Source organism: Haliotis rubra, unplaced genomic scaffold, assembly GCF_003918875.1.
Source record: "Haliotis rubra isolate DU_JTF1 unplaced genomic scaffold, ASM391887v1 Scf17, whole genome shotgun sequence".
In the NCBI taxonomy this organism is placed as follows: domain Eukaryota; kingdom Metazoa; phylum Mollusca; class Gastropoda; order Lepetellida; family Haliotidae; genus Haliotis; species Haliotis rubra.
The window spans coordinates 1,834,056-1,847,553 of NW_025765669.1; the positions used below are offsets into that span (position 1 = coordinate 1,834,056).

Here is a 13,498-nt window from a genome sequence, read left to right on the forward strand (position 1 = left end):
TATTGATCGTTCAAGTTGAAACCGAAGCGATTGAGAATGGGTTATTTGTGGCAATTTTATGATACATGATTAATGAACTCAAACCATCCTGACCCGTGAAGATCCGGGGTAGAATAGGTCTTCAGCAACCCATGCTTGCCACAAAAGGCGACTATGCATGTCGTAAGAGGCGACTAACGGGATCGGGTGGTCAGGCTCGCTGACTTGGTTGACACATGTCATCGGTGTCCAGTTGCGCAGATCGATGCTCATGCTGTTGATCCCTGGATTGTCTGGTCCAGACTCGATTATTTACAGACCGTCACCATAGAGCTGGAATATTGTTGAGTGCGGCGTAAAACTTAACTCACTCACTCACTCAAACCATCCTCGAGGGTACGCTTTTCGATGAAGCACGGTATCCGCAAACATAACACAGATACATACGTAACTGTTTTGCAAGCACAGTTCATTTGCCTTCTTACCGTAAAGATCCAACTGCGTGTGCCATAATAATTTTTATCTCAAAAATTCATTTATGGGAGTGTACGCTGCAATCTGAGTGGTTGTGGAACGATGCTAAATAAAATCTGAGCGTAGAAATAAGTGTCTTAATAAGCATAATATGTGACGTAATTGACAATAGGAATGGAAAATGCGTAGTCAGTATTCAAAGAGATAATGTTGATCTTTTCATCAGTTGTATTTTGTCGACATTTTGCAAGCCATTGACTTCATAGCAGTCGTTAAAGACATCAGGTCTGTTTGAAAACTGCTTCACATGTGAAACACATTTCAGAATACTCAATATATTCACCAACTGAAAACGCAAATTTGAAAACAGAACTTTTATTTCCTTAACAATTGACAGAATTCACGTTCAGTTTTGAAATTAATAGTGTACAAAATATTTCACTGGCCTTGGTAGGCCTTTACTGTGATTAAATATCTGTAATAATTATTTGAATGTTTTCAGCCTCTATTGATCTTGTACATCAGCCATGACAATCAAAACATCACATTATAAATAGTTGAACACCCACAACTCCTTAATGACAGGAGAAGCTAATAGGGTGTGTGGACGGACACTGATAACATAGTAATTTTGAGAAATGTGCTGAAAAGTGATAATAATTATTCAAGCATTAAGTTTCAGTTTGGGTGCATATCGCATTTATTGCTAAAATACTAACATGTGTGTGTTTTGAATTAATTTGGGTTCGAACCCCGAATGGGACTCAACCCAACAAAAGTACTAGAATCTGTACTTTACTGAGAAATAGTAATCCCAAATATACTCATGCCAATAATGGTTGTCACCCCCTCCCCACCCCAACCCACACACACCTCACACCCCCAACCCACACACCCTCTCCAATTAAAAGAATTAAGGGGGTGACAACCATTATTGGCATGAGTATATAACATGTGTTACAGATGTGTGTTCTCTTTATGTGGTGGTTACTGTAGCTGACCCCAGTATACGTATGTCGCCCTACCACATGAATATTGGTTTAACCTAACCATAACCCCTCCTTTGATGTGGGGTATATAAATAGTTGTCACCAAACAACACCGGCTTACCTTAATGCTGGTCTCACTCGTACACATAAAGCGGACACTTCATGGTATAACTGTAGTATTTGTCACCGGAGATTTCCTGTCGGGTATATTTAACCAACTAACACACTCCATTTTAAATATAATGATACAATTGACATTGTTATATAACTCGTGGTTATGATTAATTACTTTGCCAAAGGAAATTTCATGTAAGGAAATAGTTTGTCGCTTTCATGAAGATCATAACACAATTTTCACTGTAATATAACTCCGGTTTACGACAGTCTATGATTATACTGCAATATATTTGCCAGAGAAAAATACCTTTTACGGAAGTAGTTTTGCTGTTCACACAGTTATAGCTATGAAAGAAACGTAGAGCGAGGGAGAGAGCTATAGAGAGATAGGAGAGAGAATGGTGGGTAGTGTGAGTGTGAGGTAGTGTGTGTGGTAGAGGGATAGGGAGGTAGTGTGTGTGTGTGTGTGTGTGTGTGTGTGTGTGTGTGTGTGTGTGTGTGTGTGTGTGTGTGTGTGAGAGAGAGAGAGACCTTGACGTAGTTTTGTTGTTTACACAGCTATAGCTATGAAAGAAACGTAGAGCGAGGGAGAGAGCTATAGAGAGATAGGAGAGAGAATGGTGGGTAGTGTGAGTGTGAGGTAGTGTGTGTGGTAGAGGGATAGGGAGGAGGTGTGTGTGTGTGTGTGTGTGTGTGTGAGAGAGAGAGAGAGAGAGAGAGAGAGAGAGACCTTGACGTAGTTTTGTTGTTTTTACAGCTATAGCTATGAAACAAACGTAGAGCGAGGGAGAGCAATAGAGAGAGGAGAGAGGGGGGGGGGGGGTAGTGTGAGTGTGAGGTAGTGTATGTGTTAGAGGGATAGGGAGGTAGTGTGTGTGTGTACGTGAGAGAGAGAGAGAGAGAGAGAGAGAGAGAGAGAGAGAGAGAGAAATAGAGAGAGAGTGAGAGAGAGAGACCTCGATTTTCTTCCGTTCATTTACAGACCACCCTCACACAGCAGAACTTTTGCGAATCCAAGAAACAAACAAGTTGTCAGTTTCAACCTTCCATACTTCGCTATGTTTACAACATGAAATGTGAAAATACATGAATTAAAATCAAAGCAACCATATTTGCATTTCAGAAACAACCAATATATATGCATATACAAAGCATTGTGCACGAAATATACTCTGGAAATAAATTTTTGATGGTTAAGAGTCACCGTTATTTCTAACTATTTCTGAGGGCACATTTGCGTCCTGTGCGTGTACCAGAAACTAATGAGTCTGTGTTCAAGTCCCATATTCGCCTTGATTACTGTTCAAAGTTTGTCAGGTGGCAAGCGCTAACACCTGCATAACTATGTGTTTCCGTTGCACACCAAGCTGACTCAAACTTAGATATCAAAGTGCTTAAAAAAGCAATTTCAAACTACAATCGCTTGTTACTAGTGACTCCCCCCTTCATGTTTACTGAAAGAGCTTGTTTTGGAGACACAACCCATCCCCCATTTCAGATGACGTAATCATAATGTTTTCACTTATTCATACATGATGTCAAGGGTTTAAACTAAGTACTGAATGGTCACACAAGTGTCAGCTCTCAATATATTGTAAACAGGGTCTTCTTGAATATCTGGACACAACGTTCTTGAAAGACTAAAACGGGGGTGTCCTTAAAAAAACAGCCCCCGACCAAATATACCCATGCCAATAATGGTTGTCACACCCCCACCCAACACCAACAACCATTATTGGCATGAGTATATAAAGCAAGCAATCCAAATCTTTGCCTGTTGATTATGATGGGAAGTCATCCAATACTATACTGAACATATTTAATGTGATATTATCGGAAATCTTATCATTATCCCAAGAGGTACCAAATGACAGATCGTTTTTCATTTTCTAGAATGTTTTTAGAAATATTATACCCCAATGTGTTGTGATGACTAATATCTCGTTAGCCACATTGCCCACATATGTGAAATTTGGGATATGGCTTTGCTAATGATTCCTTCAAAATAAAATGGAAACTTTTCAAACATTGGACATCGAGAATATAGTCAGGCCGACTACTTTTGACCGACCTTCGTACGATGACATGTGTCAACCAAGTCAGCGAGCCTGACCACCCGATCCCGTTAGTCGCCTTTTACGGCAATGCAATGTAACTTTAATACTGTTCAAAGAGATGCTAAATCAACTCATTTGAGGATACATTTCTTAGTGGCATCTAAAACTTTGTAACGGACCTTTCTTTCAATCAAGTAAAGTTCTTTCAGCGCAATGCATTATTTTCCAGAAATACATTTCAGATAAGCCCTTTTTGGGTCAGACATTTCTTGTTGTTTTCAAAACAGCATGGTCAGAGGATGAAAAATATTAATTGAATATTTTTTTCCTATCCACATAAATAAATATGGACAATGGAATGATACATACTCAAATATCTTCATTATAACCTTGGTCAAAGAATCGGCGTTGATCTCAATTTCATTCACGGTTCCCTCGGGTTGGCATGTTGATCATGTAACGACATACTCAGCAATATTTAAGCTACATGACGGCGGTCAGCGAGTCTGACCATCCGATCCCCTAAGTCACCTCTTACGACGTGGACGGGTTGCTAAAGACCAATTCTAACCCTGATCGTCACGGGTAGTTCCCATTCCATAGTATACAATCCAATCTGTCTAATGAGTCATTAAGAGGTTGACAGTCACAACAATGTCATCCTTCCGGGTACCCATTTACAACCGTAAAACAAAAATTAGGAGGAATGTTTTGGGAAATGCCAAGCCACAGGGTTACATTCTATACCATAGTAGCGTACTTTTGATGATTGTACTAAGTACAAATAACTGGATTGTACAAAATAGATATTTCTCAAAAGGTTATTCAATTAAAGTTAGTTAGGTAGTTCAAAACTTCCTGAATGTTCCCCAATGATATAATCACACTATATTAGGTGTGTATTCACAGATGAATCTGAGCGGAGCCCAGCAAGGGTTGTCGTTCCACTTGTAGTCATGTGACCGGACCATCTCGACACAGAACTCTGTTGAACTCCCTCCCTCTCCAGGCATCCAGTTGGTGTAGCCTGCCCGCGTCCCATCTGACCAGATGAATACTCCGTTCTCCACAGTCTCGTCGCTCAGGCCGATCCAGTAATTGGTGTTACTCCAGACTACAATACAGGTTAAACCAAAGTGTAAATATCAAATGTACACTTATGCAATGATTTTAAAAGGTTAATATTAATTAAACACACAAATATGTTTTAAATCAGTTTTGTTTAATAATATGTATATGAATTTCAATGAGACTTCCTAACACCTCGTCAATGAATGCAATCGTACAGCAAGCGCAGAGATCGAGGCTTATAATGCCAATCACTGGATTGTCTGGTCCAGACTGGATCTTTGCAGACCGTCCCTTTTGGCTGAAATACTGCTGAGTACGATGTAACAAACATACAGACAACCAATTGAATGTCCTGTCACATCTGTTTCGGTTTGTAACCAGCTTAAGTCTTTCTTTCACATTACAGCAAATGGCTGTTTTCAAGGAAGAGTGCCGTGAAGATCCCGGTTATAACTGGTCTTCAGCATCCCATGCTTGTCGTAAGAGGCAACTAAAGGGGCCGGGTGATCAGGCTCGCTGACTTGGTTGACACATGTCATCGTATTCCAGTTGCGTAGATTGGGGCTCATGCTGATGATCACTGGATTGTCTGGTCCAAACTTGATTATTTACAGACCATATAGCGGCGTTAAACAACAAACAAACAAACAAACACTGGTTTGAACAAAGGTGGGATATCATCTTCATCCTCATACCCAACACCTAGATAGACTTTTATAATTAAAATACAGCACTGCTTCGTCATATCACTAAACCTCTTTAAGACCACGGTGCATTACCAGCTGAACCTTGCAGCGTTGTCTTAATGAAGTTGAACTTTCCTTCAGTGTCCGCCACTACCAGTTGACCGCCCAGGTTCTTACACGTGTTGTCTGCATTATGCCAACTTTTTGTGGTTGTCATGACCTCAATGCATATGTCTTCTATGGGGCTGTAGATCCTGTTGGCACCTGAACAGTCTGTAGAATTAGAAAGGAGGAACGAATTGGGACAAGAATAATGAATATAATTGATACATGAATTTGGTTTGGTTACTGAATGCCCGACCTCTGGGTTATTTATTTTTGAAAACGAGAAAAACTTTGTTTGTTTCCATGCTTGATCTGAAAGATAACTAGTGGTTAAATGAAAATTTATGGTTAAATGAAAATTATAGGCACAGCCCCGAGAATATCACATGATACCTTATAAGGGTGTCAAACTCCCCTTATACGAAGAAAACACAGCATGCAAAAACAATGGAAGAGCGACAGAAGTATCATGGAAGTCAAGTTTTGAAGACTACGGGCTAAATGGGTAATGTGTTCCTCGGATGGCTGAGGGCTTACTCCTTCTTTTAGCATATATGTCGCCAATGTACAATTATTCCAACAGTACCAGAAAGTAAAGACACACGGCATACAGACAGTGATGACGAGAGATTTCATAATCAAATAAGCAAATGCTATTCCACTGTTTAGGCCATCGGTACTAGAGACCAAGCTCGGCCCAAGGCTCAAATTACTCCAGTGATTTGGGTGCAAATCATCAATAATACAAATATAGGGTATTTATTGGCGCCCAACGAAAGAGTTTTTGAACCTTGTGGGAGTTTTTTCGGCCTATTTGAGAAAGTGTCCTGAACGTTGACTGAATGCTCTCTGGAGTATAAGAACCTTGGCCCATATCACTATAGAGTTGAAGGTTAATGATTTCATTGGAACCCCCTACACGGATTCAAAATGTGTGAGTGGGTTTGGTTTTTATCGCAGCTTTGATCAGTGTTTCACGGCATGTACACTGGATATGGAGACACGGAAGTTCTTAGACCCAGATATTCTTTACGACGTTAAATAAAATTACGTTTCTTGTGGACATTATTGCAAATATATCCGTTGATGTGTGACTAAATAAATTGGAAGTACAGTGGACTCTGTCAAATCCGGACTCTTTGTGAACCGGATTTCTCCATAATCTGGACTATTCCCTGAGTCCCGGCAAAATTGTTCATAATTAGTTTTATCATTAAAGCTGTAATCTGTTTCCAGTCATAACACAGCGAATGAATATTTCGGGACGGTAGGATAGCCTAGTGATTAAAGCGTTCGCTGTCACGCCAAAGACCCGGGTTTGATTCCCCACATGGGTACAATGTGTGAAGCCCATTTCTGGTATCCCCCGCCGTGATATTGCTGGAATATTGTAGAAGGCGGCGTAAAACCAAACTCACTCACTCACTGAATATTTCATCATCCTACCCAATAAAGAAGCGAAGTATGCCGCCCCAGGGTAGGGAATCGTAGTTGCAGTTGCTGCTGGAAAGAAGTTGGCCCAGGAATGCAGTTGGCAGCGTCGATTCGCCTCGTGATAAGTGAATGACCTACAGCTGGATGATGTCGCACATATGACAGCACACGCAGCAGTGGAGGAGATGCCGTAGCGGTCATCAACGACGTGGTTAATGATCCAGAGATCATCAAACTGATGGCGTCGCGTCCTTCTCTGTGTTTGAATGCTGAAATATGAAAGCAAATTGCTGGAAAACACATTTTTAAAAACCCACACACAGACACACACACACCCGCATAAATACACACATCATACTGTGATGACCACACGGGGACATGGGTCAACCAAGTCGGACTGGCAAAATTGAAGCAAAAGTATTTGGCCAAGAGGGTTTGGTTTCATACTGTCGATGATCTGATATCCTTCAATAGTCCATTCTCTTCCACAGATTTACCCACCTGAAATATAACTAAAACGGTCCGGGGAAACCGCTTGATCATGTACATCGATGAAAACAGATTTAGAGTTAAATAATTGTTCAGGAGTTTATAACAAGAAGGATGAGTTCAACGCCGAGTTGACTCCAACAGTCAACTTTGTCTTTATGTTGACCAATACTTGAGCACCTCCATCATTTGCTGTCCACATTTCACAACTTGAGCACAAGTGAGCATGATCTTTCTACGATTTCTACACCATTTGAAGTCCGCAACAAAGTCCTAAAAATGTAAACTCACTAAACACTTGGTGAATATCGAACAGTAACCCTGCTCTTGGCGCTGAATTGCTTTGAATATGTTGAAATTTATATCATATATATTTAAACTGTTACATATATTCATGAGTTTCCATGATTCTTCTCAAATATCAATGACCATGATAGCAAAGTGCTTGCTTCATCTCCATCATAGTAAGACATTACAACAGAACCGGGGATGAGTATGTACATTCTGATATCTGCCTGCTCCAACACACAGAAGACATGTACATTCTGATATCTGCCTGCTCCAACACACAGAAGACATGTACATTCTGATATCTGCCTGCTCCAACACACAGAAGACATGTACATTCTGATATCTGCCTGCTCCAACACACAGAAGACATGTACATTCTGATATCTGCCTGCTCCAACACACAGAAGACATGTACCTGATATCTGCCTGCTCCAACACACAAGGACATGTACATTCTGATATCTGCCTGCTCCAACACACAGAAGACAAGTACATTCTGATATCTGCCTGCTCCAACACACAGAAGACATGTACATTCTGATATCTGCCTGCTCCAACACACAGAAGGCATGTACATTCTGATATCTGCCTGTTCCAACACACAGAAGACTTGTACATTCGGATATCTGCCTGCTCCAACACACAGAAGACATAGTACATTCTGATATCTGCCTGCTCCAATACACAGAAGACATGTACATTCTGATATCTGCTTGCTCCAACACACAGAAGACATGTACATTCTGATATCTGCCTGCTCCAACACACAGAAGACATGTATGTACATTCTGATATCTGCCTGCTCCAACACACAGAAGACATGTACATTCTGATATCTGCCTGCTCCAACACACAGAAGACATGTACATTCTGATATCTGCCTGCTCCAACACACAGAAGACATGTACATTCTGATATCTGCCTGCTCCAACACACAGAAGACATGTACACTCCTCCTGCACGATTCCCAACAATACTCTACTTTCACAAGTTTATAACTTCATCGTTTTACTTCATGTTACCATTGACCAATAACCATACATTTTCTTTTCAGCGCTTTTGTGCCTTTTATCCACATCTGATTATGTTTCGTAGGAAAATCGAAACTGATTCTCCTCTGTCAGAGACGTATGATTTTATTAATATGGAAAGGTTTTGTAACTTCTATGTATGTGACTATGAGTTTTCTTACACTCCCTTGGGGCGGTGGGGTAGCCTAGTTGGTAAAGCGTTGGTTCGTCACGCCGAAGACCCAGGTTCTATTCCCCACATGGGTACAATGTGTGAATCCCATTTCCGGTGTCCCCCGCCGTGATGTTGCTGGAATATTGCTAAAAGCGGCGTAAAACCAAACTCACTCACTCACTCACTCACTCTTACATTCCCTTGGGCGAGAAATCCTTTTTGAGATAGTATCAAACATGTGTAAGATAGAATTACAGGTACATGATTCGCAAATCCATTATTATGATCTAGATCAAGGTCCCATTTATACGGTCCCCTGTCGTGACATTGCTTGAATATTGCTAAAAGGGGCGCAAGCTAAACTCACTAACTCACTCTAAATCAAGGTCCACGAGACTTTAAATTTTAATCTACTTCTCAAATCAATTAATCTATTGACAATTGACTCTAAACACTCTTTCATCACGCCTGTCATGTAGATATAGGTCATGCTCCCCGCACTCTGGTTTACCATAGGAAACGTCTGAAGTAGTCCAGGAACGCTGAATATGTTTAACAAAGAAGCTGTTCTTAAGTTGCCATGCTTTCTTGAGTACGCATTGATTAGTTTCTCGTGTTTCGATCGTGTCGAAACGTTAAGGTTTTACAATATTTTCTTTGATCTTATCTAGTTTGCAGTATGATGACCCACAGTTATAACTGATAGTTGTGTTGTGAAGGGCCATACCAGTGATGAGTAGTAAACAGTAAGACAAATTACGTCAAACGTGACCTTTTGTTAAATACATGCTCCACTGCAAATATGATACATTGTATTATTCTTAATTCTTCACTCATGTCTGTTAAGAGCCATCTTACAATCTATAAATTTGTGCTTTCAAAACTTCGTCAGACACGCTTCAAAACAAATCGTTGTTCATGAATACTATCTGATGGAAACCTGCGTAGTCATCTTTATTTACCCGCTTAAAACACATAAAAGATGAATCGATACATATCAAGGAAAAATTATAAAGCACCTCTAAATGACAGGTTAACGATCCGCAAAGTAGCTTTAAGTGTCATTTCAGTTGAACGGGAAAGTGAAAAGCGCACTAAATCCGCTTAAAGGTAAATGAAAAAGCGATCAATACAATTGCATATTTCACGTGACAATGTATACTCTTCAAATGGTAGGGAATGATGAACTATAAATGTTCATACAAAATAGTGCCAAGTGCCAGTGCCTATGCTAGAACGTTTAGTTCTGAACAACTGAACACCACAATTGACATGCTGTGGACTGCAAGTGTTGCCGAGTGAGTGAGTTTGATTTTACGCCGCTTTTAGCAATATTCCAGCAATATCACGGCGGGGGACACCAGAAATGGGGCTTCACACATTTTACCCATGTGGGGAATCGAACCCGGGCCTTCGGCGTGACGAGCGAACGCTTTACCCACTAGGCTACCACACCGCCCCCGCACGAAGAAACGCCACTAATGTATTGTTCCTGGTTTTGAAATTGTCAAGGACGTTCGATTTTTGTCGCCCCATTATTTGTGTCAGTCTCATTGATTCTTCTCATCATACAGTCGTGATCTGCTTGATTAAAAGTTTCTGCACGAACTAACAATGCGCTGCGTTTTCTGGCTGTTTGCATCCTGAAAAGAGGACGAAGAGCCTGCGGAGGCCGATGTGTTCGATAAAGCTGACCATGGAACAAGTACCAGTAGACTCGAAATGACGACGATCGACACTGTTCGGGGCATCCAAGGTCACAGAGTACAGGAGGGACTGATCCAAAACGGAGCTTTGTTTGTTTGTTTGTTGTTTAACGCCACACACAGCAATATTCCAGCTGTGTGGCGGCTGTCGGTAAATGTCCGGACCAGACAATCCAGTGATCAACATAATGAACGGCTTAGAGCGTTTGATTCACCGCGCAATCACTACTTCCTGATTATCAAGCGTGCCAAGAGGATTAATTAGTGCATTGGATTATGGGTCCTTGATTGGACTGCTCATACCCATGCCGGTTTAGACAGTGTTAATTACAGTTAAAATCGCTTGTTGGGACCGGAAAGTCGTGCCGGAATACGGAATAGACAGGTGCCGCATTAGACAATCATGGTACACGATCATGGTTTATATTCATCATCATGTGATTTCTCAGTTTGTACTTTTTAACAAAGTATGCTGGCTTGCATTGGCATACTGTTAGTAGACTGGTGGAACAGGATACGCTGGTGAATGAGTGAGTTTGGTTTTACGCCGCACACAGCAATATTCCAGCTATATGGCGGCTGTCAGTAAATAGTCGAGTCTGGACCAGACAACCGAGTGATCAACAGCATGAACATCGATCTACGCAATTGGGATTCGATGACATGTGTCAACCAAGTCAGCGAGCCTGACCACCCGATCCCGTTAGTCGCCTCTTACGACAAGCATGGGTTGCAGAAGACCAGTTCTAAGCCGGATCTTCACAGCGGCAGGTTGCCTCAAACTTTCACCAGGCAGCAGGAATACGAGGTCCCGGTCTGACTTTTAGACATCGTCTGCATGCCGCGGATCTCAATTCTCAACGGCAACGTGTTGTTCGGATCTCACAGATCGGCATATTGCGAACAATTGCGTCGAAACTTGGGTAGTCGTCACTGGTTACGATTCATTTTGAACTTCCGTAACAGGCGTGATCGTGTCCGACGACGTCAAAATGAACGTCAAGCCAAAAGCAACCTGAGACCCCATGGTCATAAACTTGGTGGTGGGTTGGTCATGGTGTGGCCTATGGAGGCATCAATGTGACTGAGCCAAGTCTACTCCATAGTGTGCAAAGATCACCTTTCCCACGTTGAACACATCCTGATGCTTGGGAGATGTGTGCCGTCATATGCCTCCGAACACGTTGTCTGAACTCGGCAAGGCCCTACAAAAGGAGTGGGACAGACTCCTTCAAATCTTCAATTTTAGACTCATACAAAATGTGCCTCATTGAGTGAATGAGTGAGTGACTGACTGACTGACTGAGTTTGGTTTTACGCCGCTTTTAGCAATATTCCAGCATCATCACGGCGTGGGACACCAGAAATGGGCTTCACACATTGTGCCCATGTGGGGATTCGAACCCGGGTCTTCGGCGTGACGAGCCAACGCTTAAACCATTAGGCTACCCCACCGCCCCCGAGTGAATGAGTGAACCATCAAATTCACATTTTACCCATATTAGCCTTACAAATCGCTGGTAGTCATCACATCTTCCGTCATACTTTACTACAACCTGCAATGTGTTCCCGATTCGTTCATTATTATCTGACAGTATTTTATAATATATTTTAAGTTACCTCCGAATATCCCCTTCTTTTAAACATATACACAGACTGGACATGGAGGCAAAAAGGGAAGGGGTTTAGATTTGGTCTGTGGACTATACCAGTCTTTGCTGACTTTAATCATCGGTTTATGTAACAGCGCACACGCACGCACACACACACACACACACACACACACATTTTTCTAATACTCCACAACCTTTCTGTTTCAAACACACACACACACACACACACACACACACACACACACACACACACACACACACACACACACACACACACACACACACACACACACACACACCCTTATAGATTAACTGTCCTAAGTGGCATGAGTGTGATCAAAGGGGCACGGATAGAAATTATGTATGCTATTCCTATAGAGAACAATATATACATTGGGGTGTAGAAAAATAGTCATCAAGGGTATTTAAGAAGATGCCTTAAAGCTTTTTGTTAAAGTTCCAATTGTGGGAAATGCACATGGTCGTATATTGATCGATACTGTGTTAGAAGCATGTTTGTAATGCTGAACGGAAGAAAGAGAACGCTTAAGTTTAACATCATAAAACTGTGTCTAACTGTTGAATGAAAATATTAAATGAGAGAAGTTGACACAGTTCCTCGTTGACCTAGATCTGTGTTCTGAGAGACTCGCGAATTCAGCAAAGATACGCGCTGAGAATATATGTTGTGCTGAGTAAATATAGTAGAAGCGTCCCGTGAAAAACAGATGGTGGGATGAGGACTTGCGTGTATTGTCATACGAGATGTGTGTGCCAGAGCGAAACTGACGCAAATGTAAAGATGGGGGGATGAAGGGGCTTTTTGAAAGCACTGCTTTCTATGCTTGGAATTGATTTGTCATATTTATATATTATATGTAAAAGGGAAAATATTTGATAAAGCGGTGTAAATGGCCGAAGGTTTTTATATACTAAAGGAAATGAAATGATGTGTTGAACAATGACATGACCTTGGTGTCAAAGTGAAAATTTTGGATTTTGAACAGTTGGGCTTATATATCAAACAACGGAGAAACTCCCCAGCAGGGTGTTGGTCAGTAGAGTTATGCCGGCTTGTTTTTTTCCTTTATTCATAAATGACTTTATCTGCGAATTAAGGAAAGGAAACAATGGCCCCTCTATTCATAGAATATATATACCCTTTGTTTTATTAGCCAATGATACAGCACTCTTATCTGCAACCCCTAGCGATCTGTGAAATATGGCGGAATAATAATTGACATTATTTGTCTGGAAACAAAGTGTCACGACTTGTTGCTTACAAGCAAGATAACGTGTTAA

The 13,498-nt window shown here is 41.3% G+C and overlaps 1 protein-coding gene across 1 annotated transcript in view; it reads right to left on the reverse strand.

The window, feature by feature from the left end:
* Positions 1-3,802: 3,802 nt before the first annotated feature.
* LOC124272426 (C-type lectin 1-like) overlaps positions 3,803-13,498 on the reverse strand; it is a 47,932-nt gene continuing 38,236 nt past the window's right edge. Inside the window, exons 2-4 of the mRNA XM_046707592.1 lie at positions 6,925-7,181; positions 5,467-5,646; positions 3,803-4,730 (exon numbers count right to left, since the gene is read on the reverse strand). Of these exons, the coding sequence (XP_046563548.1) occupies positions 4,498-4,730; positions 5,467-5,646; positions 6,925-7,181 (670 nt within the window). The 3' untranslated portion in view covers positions 3,803-4,497. The remainder of the gene's footprint in view (positions 4,731-5,466; positions 5,647-6,924; positions 7,182-13,498) is intronic.